At 38.5% G+C, this 13,458-nt stretch overlaps 1 protein-coding gene across 1 annotated transcript; it reads left to right on the top strand.

Moving 5' to 3' along the window:
• The first annotated feature begins 922 nt into the window (after window positions 1–922).
• LOC140959978 (dehydration-responsive element-binding protein 3-like) lies at window positions 923–1,859 on the top strand. The gene has a single exon (XM_073418063.1). It carries the CDS (start codon window positions 1,010–1,012, stop codon window positions 1,664–1,666), a length of 657 nt encoding a protein of 218 aa, XP_073274164.1. The 5' UTR covers window positions 923–1,009; the 3' UTR covers window positions 1,667–1,859.
• Window positions 1,860–13,458: the final 11,599 nt, after the last annotated feature.

Raw genomic sequence — 13,458 nt, 5'->3', positions numbered from 1 at the left:
ACTTTCACAAGACTCTCTAATTTGTCGAGAAATCATATTTTAGATTATAAATTAAAACCTATCATACGTTTAATTTTTTAATGAAACTTAATGAACTATTAATTATTGAATTCCTCTCATTTGTTTAAGCTTTGTGGGGTTAATTTTATTCATATAACATATGCTCACTCAATGAAAAAGCTTTATTCAAGTTATTTTATTTAATGTTTATTTACCAATAAAATAAGAATCTCATTTGTGATCAGCATTCAACACAATCAAGGATATTATGAAAGTAAAATCAAATATATATTACCATGAATTTTTTTTAACATGAAGAATTAATGTTCATGATGTACATCATTATCATTCCAGTTGTAACTAATTGACTAAATGACATAGTTAGATTAAGGAACTAATTAAAATTAAAGAAAATTGTTCTGATCAATAGTTAATTAATTTTCTAGATATTATTTTTTTTTTAAGTTGGAGAAGTGTTTGTTACAATTGAGATCTCGAACTCGATATAATGTCCCAAACATGAGACAGTATCGATGACAAATAATCTATAAGTCATCGGCTATCAAATATGAGGTAGAAAATTATAATTTCTAACGCAATCATTTTTTTTATATAACAAAACCTTCAAGAAGTAAAGGGATATGATTTATTCTTTTACCAATTATTTATTTTAATATTTTCATGTATTTTTTTCACTATGTATGAGTTGACTTATCAACGATGGGATAGGTAGAATTTGATATTTAGTATATTAATATATTATATTGTAGAATAAATTATGAATATATCGTGACTACTATATATTTTAATTTGTGTGTAAATAATTATTGCACCAAAAACCTCAACTAACTCTTTTTTTTTCCTTCCTGCATAAATCAACAAAATGCATGAAATTCTCTTTATATCTCCTCTCTACCCCTCCCTCTATATATCCCAAGCCGAAGAATATTCCATTTCCACAAACTATTTATAAATTTACTATCTAAACAAGGCTGAGCCACCCCTACCAATGGCAGAGCCGCCGTCCGCCACTGCCGAATGCACCGGAGCTTCAACTCCTATTCAAACCAAAAACAACGAAACCAAAAACCCTTTTCCGTGTGATGAAAAGAAATGCAAGAAAAGAGAAGGAACTAGCAGCGGGACCAAGCATCCAGTTTACAGGGGTGTGAGGATGCGAAGCTGGGGGAAATGGGTTTCGGAAATCCGGCAGCCGCGGAAGAAGTCACGGATTTGGCTAGGCACTTACCCGACGGCTGAAATGGCGGCAAGAGCCCATGACGTGGCGGCGTTGAGCATAAAGGGGAATTCGGCGGTTCTCAATTTCCCTGAGATCAGCGAGTTCCTGCCTCGACCGGCCTCCCAATCGCCGATGGATGTGCAAGAGGCGGCGGCTAAAGCCGCGGCGATGGAGGTTCTCAGCCCGATGTGTTCTACTTCTGATGCCAATGCAGCTAAGTCGGATGAATTGGGGGAGTTAATCGAGCTGCCAAGTTTGGAGGGGAGCTATGATTCCGGAGAGTCGGGGAACGAGTTCCCGGTGGTTGAGTCGATGGAGGAGTGGCTGCATCAGCCGTGGTGGGCGTTGGATGAGAAATGTTCTGAGTATTTCTACGATCAAATGGAAGATGAAGAGAGTGCTTTACTTAATTCCATGCAGCTTTAAGAACCTGAACATTAGGTGTGCCTTTTGCTTGAATGCTTGTATCTTCAATTTAATCACTCGATCACCTTTATCGTATATAATTTTTTGTAATTTTTTTTTACCTTTAATTGAATAATTTTACGTATGTTCTTTAATTTTATCAAATATACACTCGTCGCGGGGATAGTAGGATACGACCGACACTTATCAAAAACTCAGATATTCAATTCATCCTTGCTTCTGTCTTCCCAGTTTTCGAGTTGGTCATATAGAATTTACACAATGTGATTTATCTAGTCCTGATTTGCAATTATTGTGTTGCATGTTTAGATTTACCCATTACGCACAAAAAGTATGAGATGTGTGTTCCAAGGTTAAAAATAATAAAAAAAAAAATGTTGTTTACGTATTTAATTTCAAATGATATTTATTGTCTTTTAATTTCAAAGGTTAATAAATTATTTATTTATCAAGGACGAATCCATCAGGCAAGGAAGGTAATCAATAATCTTTTCAGGAATTATATATTAATTTGTTAGAAAGAGATCGGTCCTGTATTAATACTGAAATTTTAATTTTTTTTTTAAAAAAAATTCATTAAATTTCACCTATAAAATAATCAAATTGTCGTCCCCTCTGAGTCCTTCTTTCACGCCCCATGTCCGAAGCATCGGTGACATCCGGCATTGTTTAACAATTATATTGAAAACAATAAAGTCTCGTATCAAATCAAACCAGTCTTTTTCATAAATACAATATTGTCTTACAATGACAATGAAATAAATACATCAGGGTTGCGAAATGCGGAAAACTAAACAAAAGGGATATATTGGTTCTTGATCTTGATCATCGTTCACCATCCCCAGAAAGCTTCCTGCTCCTCCTCATTTATTTGTTCTTCATTTTTATCTGAAATTTGTAAGGGGTGAGTGTTTTGGGAAACATTCAGCAAGTGGGGGTCGATCGATTTCAAGATATATATAGAACTTAACCTTTAAATATTTCCTTTAACATGCTTTCAAAATTTATATTCTTATCTTAACCAGACGGAAACGAACCAAATAAAAGACGGAACTTATCAAATGATTCAGAACAGAACAGAAACAATTCAGATCATTTCAGAACAGACAAAACACAACACTGTTACTCATCTCATATTCATGGTCAAATTGTCCCCAATATGTTAGTTCTCTAAGGAGTGAGGCCAGAGCATGGTTTTATACCCACCAAATGGGGGCTAGAACAGAACATGGTTTTATACCCACCAATGGAGGCCAGAACAGACCTACAATTCTCGTCCCATTTCAATTTCGAATCGTAACAGTGCAAACAGAGTTCGGAAGTCACAGACAGAACTTTTTAGATATTCAGATTTCAGAGTTTTCCCACTGACACAGCAGAATCAAGAAGTTCGAAACACAGAAGAAAACACCTAATCGATCGTAGTTTTAAATGGAACAGATTATTATTTTAGAAAAAAGGACACACCAACATGCATCTCACGTTTTTTATATCAATGTTTCAAAATACAAACGAAGTACGTAACAAAAGCCAACTTACCTATTTTGAAGGTAGAACCGAATTTATTTGTAAACTTTGGCACCTTGCCTCACGAAATTTCTGCAGCACCTCGACGTATCTTTCACAAATACTCTCTTTACTCCGACAGCACCTCGGCATAGGATGGCAACTCTGGACGGCACAGAATCTTCCCTTCCTTTTCTTCCTTTACTTCGGCCGAATGGTTTAGGGAGAGGGGGAGAGAGGACCGAAATTTTAGAGGTCTTGGTGGTGTGTCTTCTCTCAACCAAATGAGTAGTATTTATAGGCACAAAAATACTCTCCACCTTGCCACCCCCTTGGCCGAATTCTTGGCCGTCAAGAAAGGCTTGAATGTGATTAATTGTAGACCAAAACGCCATGTGCTCTTCAAAATTCCAAGACTAGTTATAATGATGAGTTCAAAGTTTCATGCATTCCTCAAGTTCTAGAATGATCATCCAAACTCTCATGCATATTAAGTTTGTCTTAACTCCTAACTCCTTCATTGATTATTTCTTGCATAATTAATTTGTCCAAACCTTTAGCTCCTCCCTTAGCTCCCTTTTTGGTCTTGTTAGGACAAGTTTGGTTGAGCTTCTTCGAGCTGACAGATCGAGTTGTTGAGCTGGGGTTTTTCTCCTCCCGTGACAATACTTCGATGGATGTGGTTACTTGTAGTTTGGCTTCCCGTTGAGTTAATCTCCGAGCTTTGAAGTTATTTCTTCGAGTTAAGTTAGCTGAAATTTGATTCGCCTTGGATCGTGAAATCTCGGGTTCTCACATCCCTCCCTCCTTATTGAAAGTTTCGTCCTCGAAACTTGTATTAGCTTCATCATTCGAATAGGTGAGGGTATTGTGATCGCATCTTCTCCTCGAGTTCTCAAGTTGCCTCTCTTTCAGTATGATTTGACCATTGTACCTTGACATAAGGTATTGTCTGATTTCTCAACACTTGGTCTCTTGAGTCCACTATTCGAGTAGGGACTTCTTCGTATTTGACTTCTTCGTTGAGGTTTCCTTCAATCATTAGTGGTGTAACTTTGAGTACGTGACTAGGGTCTGAGACATAATTCCTCAGCTGTGAGATGTGGAAAACATTATGTATTCTCCAGTATCTCGAACGGTCCCACATATCTTGGGTTCAACTTTCCGGCCTTACTGAACCGAACTACTCCTTTCATAGGAGAGAATTTGACGTAAGCTTTTTCACCAACTTCTAATTCCAACGGTCTCCTCTTCAAATCTGCCCAGCTCTTCTGTCTATCCTGGGCTGCCTTGAGTCTTTCTTTGATTATAGCGACCTTGTCAATGGTCATTTGAACAAATTCTGGTCCAGTAACAGCCTTTTCTCCGACCTCGTCCCAATATAGAGGCGACCTACACTTTCTTCCATACAAAGCTTCATACGGAGCCATCTCGATGCTACTGTGATAGCTGTTGTTGTAGGCGAATTCGATCAGGGGTAACTGTTCACTCCAATTTCCAGAAAAATCCAGCGCACGTGCCCTCAGCATATCCTCGAGGGTTTGAATTGTCCTTTCGGTTTGGCCATCAGTCTGAGGATGATAGGCCGTGCTGAGAGTAACCTTGGTTCCCATCGCCTTTTGAAAATTTTTCCAGAACTTTGATACAAATCTTGGATCTTTGTCAGATAATATACTTGATGGAACCCCATGTAGTCTTACTATATTGTCCAAATACAAAGTAGCTAGCTTATCCAGGTTGCAAGTCATTCGTACCGGCAAGAAATGTGCAGACTTGGTCAATCTATCAACGATTACCCAGATTTCATCGTGCCCTTGCCTTGATTTCGGTAGCCCTACTACGAAATCCATGGAGATGTCATCCCACTTCCATTTTGGTATTTCCAATGGTTGTAAAAGTCCTCCAGGTCGTTGATGTTCTGCCTTGACTTGTTGACAGGTTAGGCACTTGGAAACAAAGACGGCTACGTTTTTCTTCATTCCATTCCACCAGTAGTTGTTCTTCAGGTCTCTGTACATTTTGGTGCTTCCTGGATGTACTGAAAATATCGATCTATGTGCCTCGGTCATTACTTCTTCTCAAATTCCATCGACATCGGGCACATACAATCGCCCTCTCATTCAAAGGATAACATTCTCATCAATTTGAAATTCTGGAAGTTTTCCTCCTTGGATCTGTTCTTTAATTTTAAGGAGAGAGGTGTCTTGACTTGTTTCAATTTAATGGTTTCTAGAAGTCGTGGTTGTGCTGATGGTGAAGATAAGTTTACCTTTCCAAAATTTCTTAGACTCAATGCATCTGCCACCTTATTCGCTTTGCCTGGATGATAGTTGATTACTAAATCATAGTCTTTCAGAAGTTCCATCCATCTTCTTTGCCTCATATTTAACTCTTTTTGAGTGAAGATGTACTTGAGGCTCTGGTGATCAGTAAATACTTCACATCTTACCCCATAAAGATAGTGCCTCCAGATTTTGAGTGCAAACACAACCGCAGCTAATTCCAGGTCGTGAGTTGGGTAATTTTTCTCATACGACTTTAATTGCCGTGAGGCATAAGAAATTACCTGACCTTCTTGCATTAGTACACACCCTAGCCCTCCTTTTGAAGCGTCACTATATACTGTGAAGTCCTTGCCATCTTCAGGGAGGATTAATACTGGTGTAGTTGCGAGTTTTTTTTTCAGGGTTTCAAAACTCTTTTTACATGCTTCATTCCAAATGAACTTTGAGTTCTTCTGAGTAAGTTTGATAAGAGGAATGGCGATTGACGAAAATCCTTTCACGAACTTCCTATAATAGCCAGCTAAACCAAGAAAACNTGACTTTAATTGCCGTGAGGCATAAGCAATTACCTGACCTTCTTGCATTAGTACACACCCTAGCCCTCCTTTTGAAGCGTCACTATATACTATGAAGTCCTTGCCATCTTCAGGGAGGATTAATACTGGTGTAGTTGCGAGTTTTTTTTTCAGGGTTTCAAAACTCTTTTTACATGCTTCATTCCAAATGAACTTTGAGTTCTTCTGAGTAAGTTTGATAAGAGGAATGGCGATTGACGAAAATCCTTTCACGAACTTCCTATAATAGCCAGCTAAACCAAGAAAACTCCTTACTTCAGTTACTGTCTTTGGTTGTGGCCAATCCTTGATTGCTTCTACCTTCTTTGGGTCCACTGACACTCCAAGTTCAGAAATTATATGGCCTAGGAATGCCACACTCTTTAACCAAAACTCACACTTTTTGAATTTGGCATATAGTTCTTTCTCTCGCAATGTCTGCAACGTGAGACGCAAATGTTCTCGATGTTCCTNATTCTGAGTAAGTTTGATAAGAGGAATGACGATTGACGAAAATCATTTCACGAACTTCCTATAATAGCCAGCTAAACCAAGAAAACTCCTTACTTCAGTTACTGTCTTTGGTTGTGGCCAATCCTTGATTGCCTCTACCTTCTTTGGGTCCACTGACACTCCAAGTTCAGAAATTATATGGCATAGGAATGCCACACTCTTTAACCAAAACTCACACTTTTTGAATTTGGCATATAGTTCTTTCTCTCGCAATGTCTGCAACGTGAGACGCAAATGTTCTCGATGTTCCTCCTGACTTGGTTAGTATACCAAGATATCATCAATAAAAACAACCACAAACCCGTCGAGGTACGGTTTGAACACTCGATTCATCAGGTCCATGAATGCTGCAGGAGCATTTGTTAAACCAAAAGGCATTACTGTAAATACGTAATGTCCATATCTTGTCCTAAAAGCAGTTTTAGGGATATCCTCAGTNATAGGAATGCCACACTCTTTAACCAAAACTCACACTTTTTGAATTTTGCATATAGTTCTTTCTCTCGCAATGTCTGCAACGTGAGACGCAAATGTTCTCGATGTTCCTCCTGACTTGGTTAGTATACCAAGATATCATCAATAAAAACAACCACAAACCCGTCGAGGTACGGTTTGAACACTCGATTCATCAGGTCCATGAATGCTGCAGGAGCATTTGTTAAACCAAAAGGCATTACTGTAAATTCGTAATGTCCATATCTTGTCCTAAAAGCAGTTTTAGGGATATCCTCAGTTTTGACTTTCAGTTGATGATAACCAGATCTTAGATCGAGTTTTGAGAAAACTTTGGCTCCCTTTAGCTGATCAAAAAGATTGTCTATTCTCGGGAGTGGGTACTTATTCTTTATGGTGATCTTGTTTAACTCCCGGTAGTCAATACATAGCCTCATACTCCCGTCCTTCTTCTTGAAGAATAGTACTGGGGCTTCCCACGGGGATGCACTGGGGCGGATCTGTTTCTTGTCCAGTAATTCCTGCAGTTGCACCTTTAACTCCTTTAGTTCCGCTGGAGCCATTCGGTATGGTGCCTTTGAATGGGTGCAGCACCAGGGACCAAATTAATTTCAAATTCTACTTCTCTATCGGGTATCTCACCCGGTAACTTCTCGGGAAAAACCTCTGGAAATTCCTGAACAATTGTAATATCTTCTAACTTTGCGACTTCTTCTCCCTTGATCTCGTGATCACTGCCAGATGAATTTTTTCTCCTCCTTTTATGGCCTTCCAGGCTTGTGAGGCAGATAGCAGAGATTTCCTTTCTCTAGATTTTCCGTGATATACGACTTCCTCTTGGGCCGGAGTCCGAAGTCTAATTTCTTTCTTTTGACAGTCTACCATGGCATGGTTTTTAGCTAACCAGTCCATTCCAAGAATGATGTCAAACTCAACCATATTGAGTTGAATCAATTCCACTTCGAAAGTTTGTTTACTGAAGCCCATTTTTACAGTTTCGATACACTTTGCGTGTCTCAATTATTTTACTCGTTGGTGTTGCCACTCTTAATAGTTCACTAAGAGTATCATGTTCAAGTTTAAGCTTTTTAGCAAATCTTCTAGACACAAATGAGTGCGTAGCACCACAATCAAATAAGATATATGCATGTATTTCATTGAGTAAGATAGTACCTGCTACCACTTCATTGGTGTTATCAGCTTCTTCTTGGGTGATTGCATATACCCGTGCATTGGTTTTGTTTTCATTTTGCTTGCTGGGCCCCGTTCCTTTGTCCTTGTTGTCCGGACAATCTTTAATCTTATGACCCACCTTTCCGCATTTAAAACAAGCGCCTGTCTTCCGATAACATTCTCCAACATGCTTCTGTTGACATGTATCGCACCACTTCCCTTCATTTTTGCCAGTATTGCCAGCATTTCCTTTGTAAGGCCCTCCTGAATAATTTGGCTTCTTAAACTTGGGACCATTCTGAGTGGGTTGGTTGACCATCGGTCGTTTGTTCTTATTTTCTTCCTTGCGGCGTTTGATATCCGTTTCGACATTCATTGCAGCGCCCATCAAATCTGCAAAACTATTTGGTTTGAACACTGCCAAAGCTTACTGAATTCTGTTGTTGATCCCCCTTTTAAAACGATGCATTTTTAGTGTTTCATCAGGCATGATCGTTGGGACATAGGTTCCTAGATCATTGAACCGTGAAGTGTATTCCATCACCGTCATGTCCGGTGTCCGTCTGAAGTTTTCGAATTCGTTCAACTTCTGCAGACGAAATTCTACTGGGTAGTATTGTTTCAAAAATTCTCTCTTGAAAATCTGCCACGTGATTTCTTCTTCTTCAGCTAGAGATGGTGACACAATTTCCCACCATTTCCTATCTCGTTCTTCCAAAAACAGTGTTACAATTTCCACTCTCAGTCCTTCAGGTATTTCCAGTAAATGCAGTTGTGTTTCGATATTCTTCAGCCAATTGTGGCTGACTTCCGGGTACGGGTTCCCATCGAAGGTTGGAACTCGATTCCTTCTCAGAGATTCATAATGGTATTTAATTCCATGAGGTTGTGGTGCTTGGGGTGGTTGGATTGCGTTAGCCAATGGGTTCACGAATCCTTGCAATGTCGCGGCTACGATAGTAGCTATCGCCATGATGTCTTCCTGACTGAGATTCACTCTTGGTGGTGGTGGATTTTCATTTTGGTTGGCACCACGAGGGTTACGGTTGTTTCGGGGTGGTCTGCCTGCCATATCCTATAAACATGTAATTTATTAATTTGTTTGTCACAATATTTAATCAAAGAAATAATTTCATTAATTTGAAAAATTTTCATACAACCAAAAGTTTCTAATAAATGATTAATCAGATAGTTCTGGTTACAATTGATATTTAATCTAGAGTTCTCTCCCTACTCGTCTATAACTTCACCGTCTCCTTCTGCTTCATTAATTTCTTCTTCCACGGGGTCTTCTTCTAGTTGTTCCATGAGTTCTTCCATGTTGATCATTTCATTTTGTAGGTGTTCGATGTGATTCTGCAATTGAGTGTTGTGGTGGTCAAGGTTATTTACTTGTTCCTGAAGCTCCTGTATTGTTGATTGGCTTACTTTCTCATCGATTTCTTGTTCCTCGATTCGNTTTAATTTCTGTCTCCTTTTCTTGAAATTGTTTTTTAAGTTCATTTATAATGTTATGAAGATCCATGTTTGTTTTCCTATAAAGAGAAAAACACAATTTTATTGATAGTATACTCATCCAATTTGTAAATATGCAATAAGATAATAGAAAGTTTCATTTAAAATAATTTGATACATATAATATTTTCTTAATCACAATTTTATTACAATCCAGATACTTTTATTATAATCTTGATACTAATCTAATCTATCATCTCTCCTCCGTCGCTGTCGCTGTCGCTGTCACTGTCGTCATCGGCCACCTCCATCGGCGCTTCCTCTTCCTCCATGTTTTCTATTACCAGGTGCAAATAGTTGTTCTGATCTTGGAGTCTGTCCATAGTGCCGTGGAGCTTTGAGATGTCCCGCTCTTGCTTGGCGCTGAAATCTTCCTGAAGCTTACGAGCCTGAGTAGCGCTCTCTCTCTCTGTCTCAACTCTTTCCAGCAGATCCTGGTTTAGTGAAGCTAAGCGCGCAATGCGAGCCGAATCAGTCGATATCTGTAGAAGTTGGCTCTCAGCCAAGTCCAAGTGATGAGTCAATCGCTGCACGTGAGTCTCAAGTATGTGTCTATTCTCACCAAGCTCCTGCTTTTCCAGTTCCTCCTTAGCCAGTTGCGCCTTCAAAGTTGCTATCTCCCTAGCTTGATTATCGATGGTAAGCTGACGCATACGAAGGGCAGCCTGAGCGCGAGTACGTGGAGCAGCCATGTCCTAGGATAAAATCGAAGTAAAATATCAGAATGGTATAATGGATAGAAAGACACAAATAATAGAACAAAGTTGACGTGAAAATTTTTTTGATACTAAGAGTTGCAAAACGATTGAAGGGATAGATTTTTGAAGTTGATCGAAAATTTAGGGAACAAATGAAAGTTGGATTCAGATTGGGGTACAGTAGACTTTTGCCAAAATTTGACTTCGCCAAATTTTGTCTATCAAAATCCCAGCGGGATTATGAACCTGACGGCTATGATACCACTAAAATGTCACGCCCCGTGTCCGAAACATCGGTGACATCCGGCATTGTTTAACAATTATAATGAAAACAATAAAGCCTCGTATCAAATCAAACCAGTCTTTTCATAAATACAGTATTGTCTTACAAGGACAATGAAATAAATACATCAGGGTTGCGAAATGCGGAAAACTAAACAAAAGGGATATATTGGTTCTTGATCTTGATCATCGTTCACCATCCCCAGAAAGCTTCCTGATCATCGAGCTGCCAAGTTTGGAGGGGAGCTATGATTCCGGAGAGTCGGGGAACGAGTTCCCGGTGGTTGAGTCGATGGAGGAGTGGCTGCATCAGCCGTGGTGGGCGTTGGATGAGAAATGTTCTGAGTATTTCTACGATCAAATGGAAGATGAAGAGAGTGCTTTACTTAATTCCATGCAGCTTTAAGAACCTGAACATTAGGTGTGCCTTTTGCTTGAATGCTTGTATCTTCAATTTAATCACTCAATCACCTTTATCGTATATAATTTTTTGTAATTTATTTTTTTACCTTTAATTGAATAATTTTACGCATGTTCTTTAATTTTATTGAATATACACTCGTCACGGGGATAGTAGGATACGACCGACACTTATCAAAAACTCAGATATTCAATTCATCCTTGCTTCTGTCTTCCCAGTTTTCGAGTTGGTCATATAGAATTTACACAATGTGATTTATCTAGTCCTGATTTGCAACTATTGTGTTGCATGTATAGAATTTGCCATGACGCACAAAAAGTATGAGATGTGTGTTCCAAGGTTAAAAATAATAAAAAAAAAAATGTTGTTTACGTATTTAATTTCAAATGATATTTATTGTCTTTTAATTTCAAAGGTTAATAAATTATTTATTTATCAAGGACGAATCCATCAGGCATGGAAGGTAATCAATAATCTTTTCAGGAATTATATATTAATTTGTTAGAAAGAGATCGGTCCTGTATTAATACTGAAATTTTAATTTTTTTTTTAAAAAAAATTCATTAAATTTCACCTATAAAATAATCAAATTGTCGTCCCCTCTGAGTCCTTCTTTCACGCCCCATGTCCGAAGCATCGGTGACATCCGGCATTGTTTAACAATTATATTGAAAACAATAAAGTCTCGTATCAAATCAAACCAATCTTTTTCATAAATACAATATTTTCTTACAATGACAATGAAATAAATACATCAGGGTTGCGAAATGCGGAAAACTAAACAAAAGGGATATATTGGTTCTTGATCTTGATCATCGTTCACCATCCCCAGAAAGCTTTCTGCTCCTCCTCATTTATTTGTTCTTCATTTTTATCTGAAATTTGTAAGGGGTGAGTGTTTTGGAAAACACTCAGCACGTGGGGGTCGATCGATTCCAAGATACATATAGAACTTAACCTTTAAATATTTCCTTTAACATGCTTTCAAAATTTATATTCTTATCTTAACTAGACGGAAACGAACCGAATAAAAGACGGAACTTATCAAATGATTCAGAACAGAACAGAAACAATTCAGATCATTTCAGAACAGACAAAACACAACACTGTTACTCATCTCATATTCATGGTCAAATTGTCCCCAATATGTTAGTCCTCTACGGAGTGAGGCCAGAGCATGGTTTTATACCCACCAATGGGGACTAGAACAGAACATGGTTTTATACCCACCAATGGGGGCCAAAACAGAACTACAATTCTCGTCCCATTTCAATTTCGAATCGTAACAGTGCAAACAGAATTCGGAAGTCACAGACAGAACTTTTTAGATATTCAGATTTCAGAGTTTTCCCACTGACACAGCAGAATCAAGAAGTTCGAAACACAGAAGAAAACACCTAATCGATCGTAGTTTTAAATGGAACAGATTATTATTTTCGAAAAAAAGACACACCAACATGCATGTCACGTTTTTTATATCAATGTTTCAAAATACAAACGAAGTACGTAACAAAAGCCAACTTACCTATCTTGAAGGTAGAACCGAATTTATTTGTAAACTTTGGCACCTTGCCTCTCGAAATTTCTGCAGCACCTCGACGTATCTTTCACAAATACTCTCTTTACTCCGACAGCACCTCGGCACAGGATGGCAACTCTGGATGGCACAAAATCTTCCCTTCCTTTTCTTCCTTTACTTCGGCCGAATGGTTTAGGGAGAGGGGGAGAGAGGACCAAAATTTTAGAGGTCTTGGTGGTGTGTCTTCTCTCAACCAAATGAGTAGTATTTATAGGTACAAAAATACTCTCCACCTTGCCACACCCTTGGCCGAATTCTTGGCCGTCAAGAAAGGATTGAATGTGATTAATTGTAGACCAAAATTCCATGTGCTCTTCAAAATTCCAAGACTAGTTATAATGATGGGTTCAAAGTTTCATGCGTTCCTCAAGTTCTAGAATGTTCATCCAAACTCCCATGCATATTAAGTTTGTCTTAACTCCTAGCTCCTTCATTGATTATTTCTTGCATAATTAATTTGTCCAAACTTTTAGCTCCTCCCTTAGCTCCCTTTTTGGTCGTGTTAGGACAAGCTTAGTTGAGCTTCTTCGAGCTGACAGATCGAGTCGTTGAGCTGGGGTTTTTCTCCTCCCGTGACAATACTTCGATGGATGTGGTTACTTGTAGTTTGGCTTCCCGTTGAGTTAATCTCCGAGCTTTGAAGCTATTTCTTCGAGTTACGTTAGCTGAAATTTGATTCGCCTTGGATCGTAAAATCTCGGGTTCTCACACCTTATATCCTTTGAAGTACTGTAGAACATATGATCATAGCTTCATCTTACTAAAGTAATAAACTAATAATATATTGTTTTCTAAATTAATTTAGCATTTTTT

The sequence above is a fragment of the Primulina huaijiensis genome, chromosome 15 (assembly GCF_012295235.1).
Source record: "Primulina huaijiensis isolate GDHJ02 chromosome 15, ASM1229523v2, whole genome shotgun sequence".
Taxonomy (NCBI): domain Eukaryota; kingdom Viridiplantae; phylum Streptophyta; class Magnoliopsida; order Lamiales; family Gesneriaceae; genus Primulina; species Primulina huaijiensis.
The sequence above is the reverse complement of the archived record's forward strand: the minus strand, read 5'-3'. Positions and strand labels throughout refer to the sequence as shown.

What these genes read in the sequence shown, in the direction of transcription:
- LOC140959978 (XM_073418063.1), top strand. Translation starts at nt 1,010, where the DNA reads ATGGCAGAGCCGCCGTCCGCCACTGCCGAATGCACCGGAGCTTCAACT.